The following is a 12,150-nucleotide window of genomic DNA, read 5'->3' as shown; positions in this document are numbered from 1 at the left end:
TTAGCCGCAGCGGCAGCAGCAGGACAGTATGCTATTGGGAATACAACAACACACACAGATCCAGATCGATGGAATAAAGTTGAGGGTCCAGAAACAAACCCCGGCACCCATGGTCAACTCATCTCTGACACAGAAGGGGAGAATATCCAAATGGGAACAAGAAAGCCTCTTCAATAAATGTCCATGGGAAAACCAGACAGCTACATCTGAAGAACGCTATTGGTTTTGATCTCACACCACCTCAATATCGGGGAAAAACCTCACCCTAAAGACTGATATCATGAGATAGCTAGAAAGAAGCGTAGGTCAAAGGCTCCTTAACATCAGAGTCTCCTTGCCATTTGCTGGGCGGAGGTAGAAATGGGTCTCTTCAAGTAAGGGAAAGAGGAAAACGAAGTACGCCAACGGGTTTCCATCCAATGGAACCTCTTCACAACAGAGAAGCTAAGCATTCAGAAATGCAAAAGATAGGAAACGGAACATGAGAGACTCCTTGCAAGTGGTGTATCTGAGAAGGGGTTCATATGGAAAGAGACGAAGAATGCACAGCACTCAGATTCCAAGAAACACCACCACCACCCTTGACCCTTCCCCCATGACCAACTCCGACCTAAAGCCTTTCTCTCCCTCTAACCTATCCCTAAAACATAACCCTCATCTAATCATATACATGTGCATTCCTAGCATCCATCCATCCACACACGAGAGAGAAAGAGGAAGACACAGACTGAATCGAGAAGGGAAAAGAGAGGGACAGAGCCAGAGAGAGACACGGAACCAGAGAGAGGAAAGGAATCGACGGTCCAGACTTTTCATCAATCTGTCTCGAAGGTAGAAGCAACGACAGCGCCCATCCACCCCAGAAGGGGGAAAAGGACGGAAGGTTTGGAGAGGAAAAGACAAGAACGCAGGGAGCCCTTAGAAGCTCAGCCACCCGCAGAAGCCGAGCTGGGACACTTGAACAGAATCTCAATGGAAACAGAGGACCAGAAAGTTGGCTACTCTTTTCTATAAGAGAGGGAGACCTTCGAGTCTTCCTTTCGGTCCTCCAACTTGGATGCGGGGTCTCAAAACAGTCAGGAGGGGGAGTGCCTTTTCCTGGGTACCACGGCGCATCCAGGCCTCGTTCTGCCCCATTCTGTGCTGTGTCAGCCCTGGATGGAGTCTTTCTTTCTGAAGTCTCAGCGCACAAGCTCCACGTGATATCGGCCCCAGGTGGAAAGGCATGGAGCTGCTCGTAGGCCGACAGAACTAGGAAGCAGATGGGAGAATGACCCCCACTCTGCAGATGGAGAGACTGGGGAAACCCTGAGGGGCATACGCTTGTCCAGGGCCACACCACTTATGAGAAGAAGGAGCCTGGTCTGAGAGCAGCGGGGTCCTCGGAGCTCAGGCCCTGGCTGCACCCAGGCCTCCCCAGGGCTGTGGGCTGGGCAGTGTGGCTGTCACTGTGCCTGCACATGGCCTAAGGGGGGTGGTCGAGCAGTCAGAAACCCAGAGATTCCCTTGGGAAGCTTTGGGGAAGGGACCTCAGCACGAACCCCAGGAAATGATGTCACCTGCCGGCAACAGAACCCAACAGAACCCGCAACCCGGGTATCCAGGCCTCCAGAGCGGAGAGGAGCCCCCAGCCAGATCACTTGCTGCCAGGATGTTCTGCTGTTTGCCCCTGCCCAGAGGCCGGGGCCTCAGGAGAGCTCACAGGCAGTGTGCGTGGGCACCCTGTCAACGTTGGCTCAGGGCACCCCCGAGAGGCCTCTGGCCCTTTGCCCGGAGAAACAGAAAGGTAACACGGGGAGCCCCAGGCCGGGCCAGGCCACCTCTCCCATGCCACCCGGAAACACCGGGTCCTTTGCCTGTGTGTGTGGATGCGGGTTTCTCGGGGTGTGTCTCCCTCAAGGAAGCCCAGGCGGATGTGGGGTCAGAAGCCGACGGGCAAGTTGTGTCCACACCCCAGGGGAGAGCAGGCTGGCTGGGATGGGGAGAGTGCGGGCAGCGCCGGCCGCCCAGGCTGGCCTCACACCCTCAGGTGGGTCTCTTTCCTCCCGGGTGGGGATCTGAGCAGACACACGTCTCTGACCCTTCTGGGAAGAGAAGTTCGAGCAGGCAGAAGCAGCGGCTCCACTGGCCAGGCCCAGCTCGGAAAAGTCCCAGCACGGCTGGCTGACGGTCACTGTCGTTGCAGAGCTTCCCACGTGATGAGGCCGAGGACGGGGACACCCCGTCCACCTCCCGGAGGGAGGGGTCGGAGCACCACCCCCCCGCCCCTGAGGCCCAGTGCAGGCTCCAGGTGAGCGTGCCCACGGAGGCATCAGCCCCACCGGGGGCGAAGCGGAGGCGGGGAAGGCCTGCTGCCGAGACACCGCCCAGGATACACCCGGCGGCCCAGTCTGAGGCTGCCACGGAGCTCAGCACACCCGGCTCCGACCCGGAGTCCCGAGAACCCCGGCCTCTGAGGCAGCAGGAGGACCTGGAGCCCAGCACGCCAGAGCACAGAGGTGAGGACGCTGGGGCTGGTGCACGGGAGTGTGTGGGGAGGGGGTGCTGAGCTACACAGGGACGAGTCCCCGAAAGATGCTGCTGGGCCTACAGCAAGCGCTGGCCTCACACCCCCACCCCCATCTTGCACACTTCAGTCCCAAAAGACATCCGACCCTGGGTATTCTTTGGGAATCTCTTGGAAGCTTTCTGTCCCGGGATACGCACATGCCAAGGCTGGCCTGTGGGCAAACTTTGCTTCTCCCCCAGCTCTAGCACTGGCCTCCAACTGGAACCAGGCTCCACTTCCCAGACCTGTCCCTACAGAGGTGGTGGCTCCAGGTGCAGGACCCAGGGATCCACCGAGGGCAGATGGAGAACCGAGACTTGCCCTCGCAGAGACACCAGGCCAGCTGGGTTCTGGCCAGCACACCGGGCAGATCGGATCTCCGTGCCTGCAGGACCCCCAGCCCCAGGCACTGATGTCCCACCCCCTCAGCCAGAACCTCCACCTCCACGTGCACCTGTACCTGCTCGGGCTTTGGCAGGAGAACCCGAGGCAGAGGAGGAGTCACCGCCTCGGCAGGGAGAGCCTGCCCTGGCTCCCGCGCAACACCCAGACGCCGACGATGACTCACCCGCCCCTGCAGGAAGAACGAGCCCCCGCTCTGGACAGAGACCCAGAGCCCTTGCCGGAAACACCACGTCCAGGGGAGCGGTCGGCTCTGCCGCCTCCATCCCTGTCGGCTCACCGTGGACGCCGTCAACTCGGTCTGCCCCCAGGGGACATGGAGTTCCTTTCCCCTGAACTGCTTTGCATTTGGTTTGTTTCCACCTTACTGGTGATGTTTTACTTTTTGTATGGTTTCGTGTATTTTTGTTGGTTAAGTTGGGATTAGTAAACTTTTTCATCATTGTTGCAATTTGGGAACACTGTTGTGTGACTCTGGTGATACTGTGTTACCATCACCACTTTGTGGTTTCAGACCCGTTTGATCTTTATGCCCCACCCCCCAACAAAGCCTGGATTCAAGGCAAGCACGCCCTGTTCATCCCTCCCCCCCGATCCTGAACACAATTTCAACTTTTCTTTCTGCATTCCTTCCTATATTCTTGGTGTCCCCAATCAATGACTCTCAGTGAAATGACTGAAGGAGTTTCTTTCGGACTCTCCACCTACTGTAAGACTCCATTGGAGAGTTCTCATTTTTATGTCATTTGAACTAGCCTTTGATAGCTGACAGGACGGTGTACGTCCTTTCAAGATATCATGTGCCAAACGAAGCCCTGTTGGCAAATGCCATCATTATCTCCAGGCAGGCATTGCTGTTTGAAGGGTGACATCTCAGCCAGAAGGCAGAGGCTGAGCTCCTCTTGTTGCACCAGCTCCCAAAAGAAGCCAAGAAAGGGAGCTGGAACAACAAACCACCCCAATGCCCAGGAAAGCGTTCTTCACGACAGAAGGCTAGAAAATGACCCAACAACCTTGTGGCCCAGAACCCCTCTAGAAAAATCACTGTTCCATAAAAAAGAGAAACACGTGGGAAGTTCCAAGGAGAGGCAATGCCCATGGCCAGTGTACTTTAGAGACGGCCTGACCGCTCCGGGGAAGACACGCACCGACGGAACCCCTTGGGAAACAGCAGTGAGAGTCCTCACCGTCGTAAGGGTTTCCTCTGGGGACAACCTGCCCTGGGCACCACATGGGGGAGCAGACCGGCTTCTCTTCCTCTGCCCCCACACCATTCACTCATGAAGGCAGCTCAGGTGTTCTCATGCCCTGCCTGCCTGCCTGCCTGCCTGCCTGGCTCATCCGTGAGCTGTGACCACCTCCAGGGCAGGACTCCACCTTCTCCTCTCTGTGTACCGTGAATCTGCACACAGTGGGCTTTCAGAACCTTAGGAGACTTGAGCCATTCCCACTCGAGCCAGAACCCTCCCCAGGAAGGAAAACGGCTGTGGAGTCATTTTGGCCCCTGCACTGGTTCCAAAAGCCTGGTGGCTCCTTCAGCCTCTACGGTGTGAAGAGGGAGGTCCCTTTTGACAGAGCTTTCCGGCTGTCAGATCTAAGCTGTTGTTTCACTGTCAGCTGTGTCTCTTCCGTTGCAGCCAGGTGGGCCACGCTGCTCCAAAGGGGCTCACAAGCTGAGTGGCAAGGGAGGTATTGAGAGGACAGGGATGGCTACAACGTGCTGCAAACTGAGTGAGGGTCCCCACAATCCTCAGCAAAGGTCTGTGGTGTGCAAGTGGGGAGTAGAGGGCCCCCAAGTTCCAAAGGAAGGGAGGTACTCGGGAGCTAAAGCCCTTGGCTGCTGTGGTAGCAGCTGCAGATGGCAGCTCGTCCACAGTGCACTTCGAATGAGGTCATATGAGCGGGACTCTGGAAATGGCTCCGAAATCAAGAGAAAGGGGTCAGGGTATGTGGGAATCCGGCGGGGGTGGGGGGTGGATGAAGGAAGGTGTCCTTCCTCTCTCCAGTGCAATTTGGTTTGGTGAGTCTCAAAGCTACCAGATGGCACTTCCCAAGTCAGGCCCCCGCAGGAATCAGGGTGGGCTGCGTGCCTCGGCCCCTGCCACAGGGACAAGCCACACCAGTGGCCTCCCTGAGCTCCAATGGCCGGATCTGGGGGTTCTGTCTGGGTGCACACCTCCTTGCTGTGGCCAAGTTCCCCCCTTCTCTGAGCACCAGCTTCATCCTCTCGAATGAGGACATCGATTGCTACCTTGGCACGTTACTCTCTTCATCCTGTGAAGACTCATTAGGCTTATCCTACAATTACTAGCTGGCCCGAAGAGATATCTCCTGAATCCAGATTAAGCTGGAGTCTCCCAGGCTCATCTGGCATGTCTTCCCTGAAGTCTGCCAAAACCCACACCCTTGCATTTCCAGGGACTCCCCTTAGCCAGCTGGGCAGAAAACCCAGCATGGTGCAAACAAGCTGACAGACAAGCGGGAGAGGACTCACGGGCAGACGGCCTCCCTCAGGTCTCGGGTGGAGCTCTGGGACCACAGCAGCAGCGGGCCATCCCAGCGCCTTGGGCTCAGCAGCGCCCTCATTCTCAGGCCGGCGGCTCTGCCCTGAGGGGAGCAGGAAGGTCACCAACTGCCGCAGGCGGACCTCAAGCCCCTCCCACTGCTGGAGCCTGACCTCCCCCGGCCCCACCCCTTCCCCTACCCCAGCAGGACGAGAGCTCGTCTTCCCCTGGCTTCCAACGTGAGGCCCGGCCCTGGGCCCCGATTGGGCACTGCCCCAGTCCGGAGCCAATCACAGTGGCCAGGGAGGTGGAACGCACCGATTGGCCAGGGCCAGGTCATGTGACCATACTCCCCAGGAAACTCAAATATTACCAAGATTCCCTAACAAACCAATGAACAAAATTATCCAGTAAAGGCAAACCGTACATTTTAATGAGGCCAATGTCACAGAAAAAAAAAAAAATCCTTCACAATGAACTGCTCAAGGAAGCTACTAAATAAGCTTTCAGAAAAGTGAAGTCGTTTTTTTTTTTTTTTTTTTAATAGGGTGACGGAGAGCTATACCTTTCCCATCTATGTGAATTTAGGTTTAAACTAGATTTCCCTCGGCTATTATATAAGACAAAAAACCCCACATCACCCCCTTTCACTCCCCCCACCCCCAAAAAGTGTTTTAGTCTATTGAATTTTTGTGTCCTCAGTTGTGTCTGATTCACGGCAACTCACGAACTCCACACAGCCAGGCTCTTCCGTCCATGGAATTCAGGGCAATTTTTTCTGTCACAGCAAATGCCCACCCTGGGTGATCCAAAGGCAAGGGCTCAGAGGCTCCTGAGAGACTAACTCCTTTCAGCTGAGCACAGAGCTGGCTCCTCACTGGGATGCCTGTGGCCTGGGGCTCCCAGAGGGGAGAGCAGCACTCGCCCCACCGTGTGGTCACTGCTGGAAGTGCAGGCAGCTCCTCACTCCCCCTTGACAGTGTCCCTGAGGGCAGAACAGTGTGAATCTACTCAAGGTGGAAACGCAAACTCCGATGCAACCAAACTTCCCACAAGGTCTCCAAAACCACTCAGGAACAGGGAATTGGAAACTGCAGGGCATGACATGAATGGAGATGGAGACTTGACACCTTACACCGAGTTCACTTCCAGTTATCCCTAGACAAAGTTTCCATGAAAACTTGTCACAAATCTAGAAGAACAATGAGCAGAAACCGGACATGTGCTTTGAGTCTTCACACACAAAACGAAAAGGAAGCTCACAAAACAACCCAGAGAATACAGTGGACTTTGCAAAATCAAAGATATCTACTGTGGGAAAGACCTCATTACAAAAGCAAAAGACAGGTCATACATCGCGAGACGAATGAGTGGAAACACAAAGCTTCTCAAGGATGTGTCTCCAAACAGACAAAGAACACCAACACGACAAGCCTGTGAAAACTAGGGAAAGGTCTGAAGGGACAGCAGACTGAGGAAGACACACACAGAGTATCCCGGATGATGTCCAGCACTGAGGGCCTGGAGAAACAACAGTCTAGTTGCACTCCCTCAGGCCTGTGTGACCCTGGATGAGGCCTCTGTTTCCCGGTGGCTCTGAGAGATGGACAGGGAGGAAGGGGAAGAGAAATCACTTGCATTTCTAATACTCACAGCAAAGTCTTCCAATGAGAAGGGAATTATCACCCCCACTGACAATGCCATTCACTGAAGTGATACCCACGAGTCCATCTAACCCAGAAGGGAAGGAAGGACCTGTCCTGACAAAACGGCGAGAGATGGAAGAAGGAAGATCAAGCCCACACCAACCACTGGAAAGAGAAGCTGTGCTCAGGGCTTGAAAGAATTCCTATTGGGAAAATGATGTCACAGCCCCACAAGGCAATCCACAGCTTCGATGCTATTCCTCCCAAAATGCCAATGCATTTTCGCACCGAACAAAGAATTGCAAAAGGGGTACGGAAACAGAAAAGAGCCTAAATTGTCAATACAATCCGACGAAAAAGCCCCGATACGGACATCCAAGGTTGTGTGAAAGGAAATTAGACGACCAAACTAGGATCCTCAGGAGAGTATCGGAGAAGGCGATGGCGACCCACTCCAGTACTCTTGCCTGGAAAATGCCATGGACGGAGGAGCCTGGTAGGCTGCAGGCCATGGGGTCGCACAGAGTCAGGCACGACTGAAGTGACTTAGCCGCAGCGGCAGCAGCAGGACAGTATGCTATTGGGAATACAACAACACACACAGATCCAGATCGATGGAATAAAGTTGAGGGTCCAGAAACAAACCCCGGCATCCATGGTCAACTCATCTCTGACACAGAAGGGGAGAATATCCAAATGGGAACAAGAAAGCCTCTTCAATAAATGTCCATGGGAAAACCAGACAGCTACATCTGAAGAACGCTATTGGTTTTGATCTCACACCACCTCAATATCGGGGGAAAACCTCACCCTAAAGACTGATATCATGAGATAGCTAGAAAGAAGCGTAGGTCAAAGGCTCCTTAACATCAGAGTCTCCTTGCCATTTGCTGGGCGGAGGTAGAAATGGGTCTCTTCAAGTAAGGGAAAGAGGAAAACGAAGTACGCCAACGGGTTTCCTTCCAATGGAACCTCTTCACAACAGAGAAGCTAAGCATTCAGAAATGCAAAAGATAGGAAACGGAACATGAGAGACTCCTTGCAAGTGGTGTATCTGAGAAGGGGTTCATATGGAAAGAGACGAAGAATGCACAGCACTCAGATTCCAAGAAACACCACCACCACCCTTGACCCTTCCCCCATGACCAACTCCGACCTAAAGCCTTTCTCTCCCTCTAACCTATCCCTAAAACATTACCCTCATCTAATCATATACATGTGCATTCCTAGCATCCATCCATCCACACACGAGAGAGAAAGAGGAAGACACAGACTGAATCGAGAAGGGAAAAGAGAGGGACAGAGCCAGAGAGAGACACGGAACCAGAGAGAGGAAAGGAATCGACGGTCCAGACTTTTCATCAATCTGTCTCGAAGGTAGAAGCAACGACAGTGCCCATCCACCCCAGAAGGGGGAAAAGGACGGAAGGTTTGGAGAGGAAAAGACAAGAACGCAGGGAGCCCTTAGAAGCTCAGCCACCCGCAGAAGCCGAGCTGGGACACTTGAACAGAATCTCAATGGAAACAGAGGACCAGAAAGTTGGCTACTCTTTTCTATAAGAGAGGGAGACCTTCGAGTCTTCCTTTCGGTCCTCCAACTTGGATGCGGGGTCTCAAAACAGTCAGGAGGGGGAGTGCCTTTTCCTGGGTACCACGGCGCATCCAGGCCTCGTTCTGCCCCATTCTGTGCTGTGTCAGCCCTGGATGGAGTCTTTCTTTCTGAAGTCTCAGCGCACAAGCTCCACGTGATATCGGCCCCAGGTGGAAAGGCATGGAGCTGCTCGTAGGCCGACAGAACTAGGAAGCAGATGGGAGAATGACCCCCACTCTGCAGATGGAGAGACTGTGGAAACCCTGAGGGGCATACGCTTGTCCAGGGCCACACCACTTATGAGAAGAAGGAGCCTGGTCTGAGAGCAGCGGGGTCCTCGGAGCTCAGGCCCTGGCTGCACCCAGGCCTCCCCAGGGCTGTGGGCTGGGCAGTGTGGCTGTCACTGTGCCTGCACATGGCCTAAGGGGGGTGGTCGAGCAGTCAGAAACCCAGAGATTCCCTTGGGAAGCTTTGGGGAAGGGACCTCAGCACGAACCCCAGGAAATGATGTCACCTGCCGGCAACAGAACCCAACAGAACCCGCAACCCGGGTATCCAGGCCTCCAGAGCGGAGAGGAGCCCCCAGCCAGATCACTTGCTGCCAGGATGTTCTGCTGTTTGCCCCTGCCCAGAGGCCGGGGCCTCAGGAGAGCTCACAGGCAGTGTGCGTGGGCACCCTGTCAACGTTGGCTCAGGGCACCCCCGAGAGGCCTCTGGCCCTTTGCCCGGAGAAACAGAAAGGTAACACGGGGAGCCCCAGGCCGGGCCAGGCCACCTCTCCCATGCCACCCGGAAACACCGGGTCCTTTGCCTGTGTGTGTGGATGCGGGTTTCTCGGGGTGTGTCTCCCTCAAGGAAGCCCAGGCGGATGTGGGGTCAGAAGCCGACGGGCAAGTTGTGTCCACACCCCAGGGGAGAGCAGGCTGGCTGGGATGGGGAGAGTGCGGGCAGCGCCGGCCGCCCAGGCTGGCCTCACACCCTCAGGTGGGTCTCTTTCCTCCCGGGTGGGGATCTGAGCAGACACACGTCTCTGACCCTTCTGGGAAGAGAAGTTCGAGCAGGCAGAAGCAGCGGCTCCACTGGCCAGGCCCAGCTCGGAAAAGTCCCAGCACGGCTGGCTGACGGTCACTGTCGTTGCAGAGCTTCCCACGTGATGAGGCCGAGGACGGGGACACCCCGTCCACCTCCCGGAGGGAGGGGTCGGAGCACCACCCCCCCGCCCCTGAGGCCCAGTGCAGGCTCCAGGTGAGCGTGCCCACGGAGGCATCAGCCCCACCGGGGGCGAAGCGGAGGCGGGGAAGGCCTGCTGCCGAGACACCGCCCAGGATACACCCGGCGGCCCAGTCTGAGGCTGCCACGGAGCTCAGCACACCCGGCTCCGACCCGGAGTCCCGAGAACCCCGGCCTCTGAGGCAGCAGGAGGACCTGGAGCCCAGCACGCCAGAGCACAGAGGTGAGGACGCTGGGGCTGGTGCACGGGAGTGTGTGGGGAGGGGGTGCTGAGCTACACAGGGACGAGTCCCCGAAAGATGCTGCTGGGCCTGCAGCAAGCGCTGGCCTCACACCCCCACCCCCATCTTGCACACTTCAGTCCCAAAAGACATCCGACCCTGGGTATTCTTTGGGAATCTCTTGGAAGCTTTCTGTCCCGGGATACGCACATGCCAAGGCTGGCCTGTGGGCAAACTTTGCTTCTCCCCCAGCTCTAGCACTGGCCTCCAACTGGAACCAGGCTCCACTTCCCAGACCTGTCCCTACAGAGGTGGTGGCTCCAGGTGCAGGACCCAGGGATCCACCGAGGGCAGATGGAGAACCGAGACTTGCCCTCGCAGAGACACCAGGCCAGCTGGGTTCTGGCCAGCACACCGGGCAGATCGGATCTCCGTGCCTGCAGGACCCCCAGCCCCAGGCACTGATGTCCCACCCCCTCAGCCAGAACCTCCACCTCCACGTGCACCTGTACCTGCTCGGGCTTTGGCAGGAGAACCCGAGGCAGAGGAGGAGTCACCGCCTCGGCAGGGAGAGCCTGCCCTGGCTCCCGCACAACACCCAGACGCCGACGATGACTCACCCGCCCCTGCAGGAAGAACGAGCCCCCGCTCTGGACAGAGACCCAGAGCCCTTGCCGGAAACACCACGTCCAGGGGAGCGGTCGGCTCTGCCGCCTCCATCCCTGTCGGCTCACCGTGGACGCCGTCAACTCGGTCTGCCCCCAGGGGACATGGAGTTCCTTTCCCCTGAACTGCTTTGCATTTGGTTTGTTTCCACCTTACTGGTGATGTTTTACTTTTTGTATGGTTTCGTGTATTTTTGTTGGTTAAGTTGGGATTAGTAAACTTTTTCATCATTGTTGCAATTTGGGAACACTGTTGTGTGACTCTGGTGATACTGTGTTACCATCACCACTTTGTGGTTTCAGACCCGTTTGATCTTTATGCCCCACCCCCCAACAAAGCCTGGATTCAAGGCAAGCACGCCCTGTTCATCCCTCCCCCCCGATCCTGAACACAATTTCAACTTTTCTTTCTGCATTCCTTCCTATATTCTTGGTGTCCCCAATCAATGACTCTCAGTGAAATGACTGAAGGAGTTTCTTTCGGACTCTCCACCTACTGTAAGACTCCATTGGAGAGTTCTCATTTTTATGTCATTTGAACTAGCCTTTGATAGCTGACAGGACGGTGTACGTCCTTTCAAGATATCATGTGCCAAACGAAGCCCTTTTGGCAAATGCCATCATTATCTCCAGGCAGGCATTGCTCTTTGAAGGGTGACATCTCAGCCAGAAGGCAGAGGCTGAGCTCCTCTTGTTGCACCAGCTCCCAAAAGAAGCCAAGAAAGGGAGCTGGAACAACAAACCACCCCAACGCCCAGGAAAGCGTTCTTCACGACAGAAGGCTAGAAAATGACCCAACAACCTTGTGGCCCAGAACCCCTCTAGAAAAATCACTGTTCCATAAAAAAGAGAAACACGTGGGAAGTTCCAAGGAGAGGCAATGCCCATGGCCAGTGTACTTTAGAGACGGCCTGACCGCTCCGGGGAAGACACGCACCGACGGAACCCCTTGGGAAACAGCAGTGAGAGTCCTCACCGTCGTAAGGGTTTCCTCTGGGGACAACCTGCCCTGGGCACCACATGGGGGAGCAGACCGGCTTCTCTTCCTCTGCCCCCACACCATTCACTCATGAAGGCAGCTCAGGTGTTCTCATGCCCTGCCTGCCTGCCTGCCTGCCTGCCTGCCTGGCTCATCCGTGAGCTGTGACCACCTCCAGGGCAGGACTCCACCTTCTCCTCTCTGTGTACCGTGAATCTGCACACAGTGGGCTTTCAGAACCTTAGGAGACTTGAGCCATTCCCACTCGAGCCAGAACCCTCCCCAGGAAGGAAAACGGCTGTGGAGTCATTTTGGCCCCTGCACTGCTTCCGAAAGCCTGGCGGCTCCTACAGCCTCTACGGTG

The 12,150-nt window shown here is 55.9% G+C and overlaps 1 protein-coding gene across 1 annotated transcript; it reads left to right on the top strand.

The window, feature by feature from the left end:
* LOC145529898 (uncharacterized) lies at window positions 1–3,401 on the top strand. The gene is made up of 3 exons (XM_081550660.1): window positions 1–1,786; window positions 2,186–2,498; window positions 2,749–3,401. Exons 1-3 carry the CDS (start codon window positions 1,550–1,552, stop codon window positions 3,375–3,377), a joined length of 1,179 nt encoding a protein of 392 aa, XP_081406786.1. The 5' UTR covers window positions 1–1,549; the 3' UTR covers window positions 3,378–3,401.
* The last annotated feature ends 8,749 nt before the right edge of the window (window positions 3,402–12,150 follow it).

This window comes from Giraffa tippelskirchi, chromosome 12 (genome assembly GCF_054371585.1).
Source record: "Giraffa tippelskirchi isolate mGirTip1 chromosome 12, T2T-mGirTip1v1.2.pri, whole genome shotgun sequence".
Taxonomy (NCBI): Eukaryota; Metazoa; Chordata; class Mammalia; order Artiodactyla; family Giraffidae; genus Giraffa; species Giraffa tippelskirchi.
Note: the sequence above shows the minus strand (reverse complement) of the source record. Positions and strands in the feature narration are given on the sequence as shown.

Bases quoted from the DNA above. Each gene is read 5' to 3' on its own strand.
- LOC145529898 (XM_081550660.1), top strand. From the start codon at position 1,550: ATGATGTCACCTGCCGGCAACAGAACCCAACAGAACCCGCAACCCGGG. The intron at 1,787-2,185 runs GTAACACGGGGA...CTGTCGTTGCAG, and splicing joins TTGCCCGGAGAAACAGAAAG to AGCTTCCCACGTGATGAGGC. The intron at 2,499-2,748 runs GTGAGGACGCTG...CTTCTCCCCCAG, and splicing joins CAGCACGCCAGAGCACAGAG to CTCTAGCACTGGCCTCCAAC.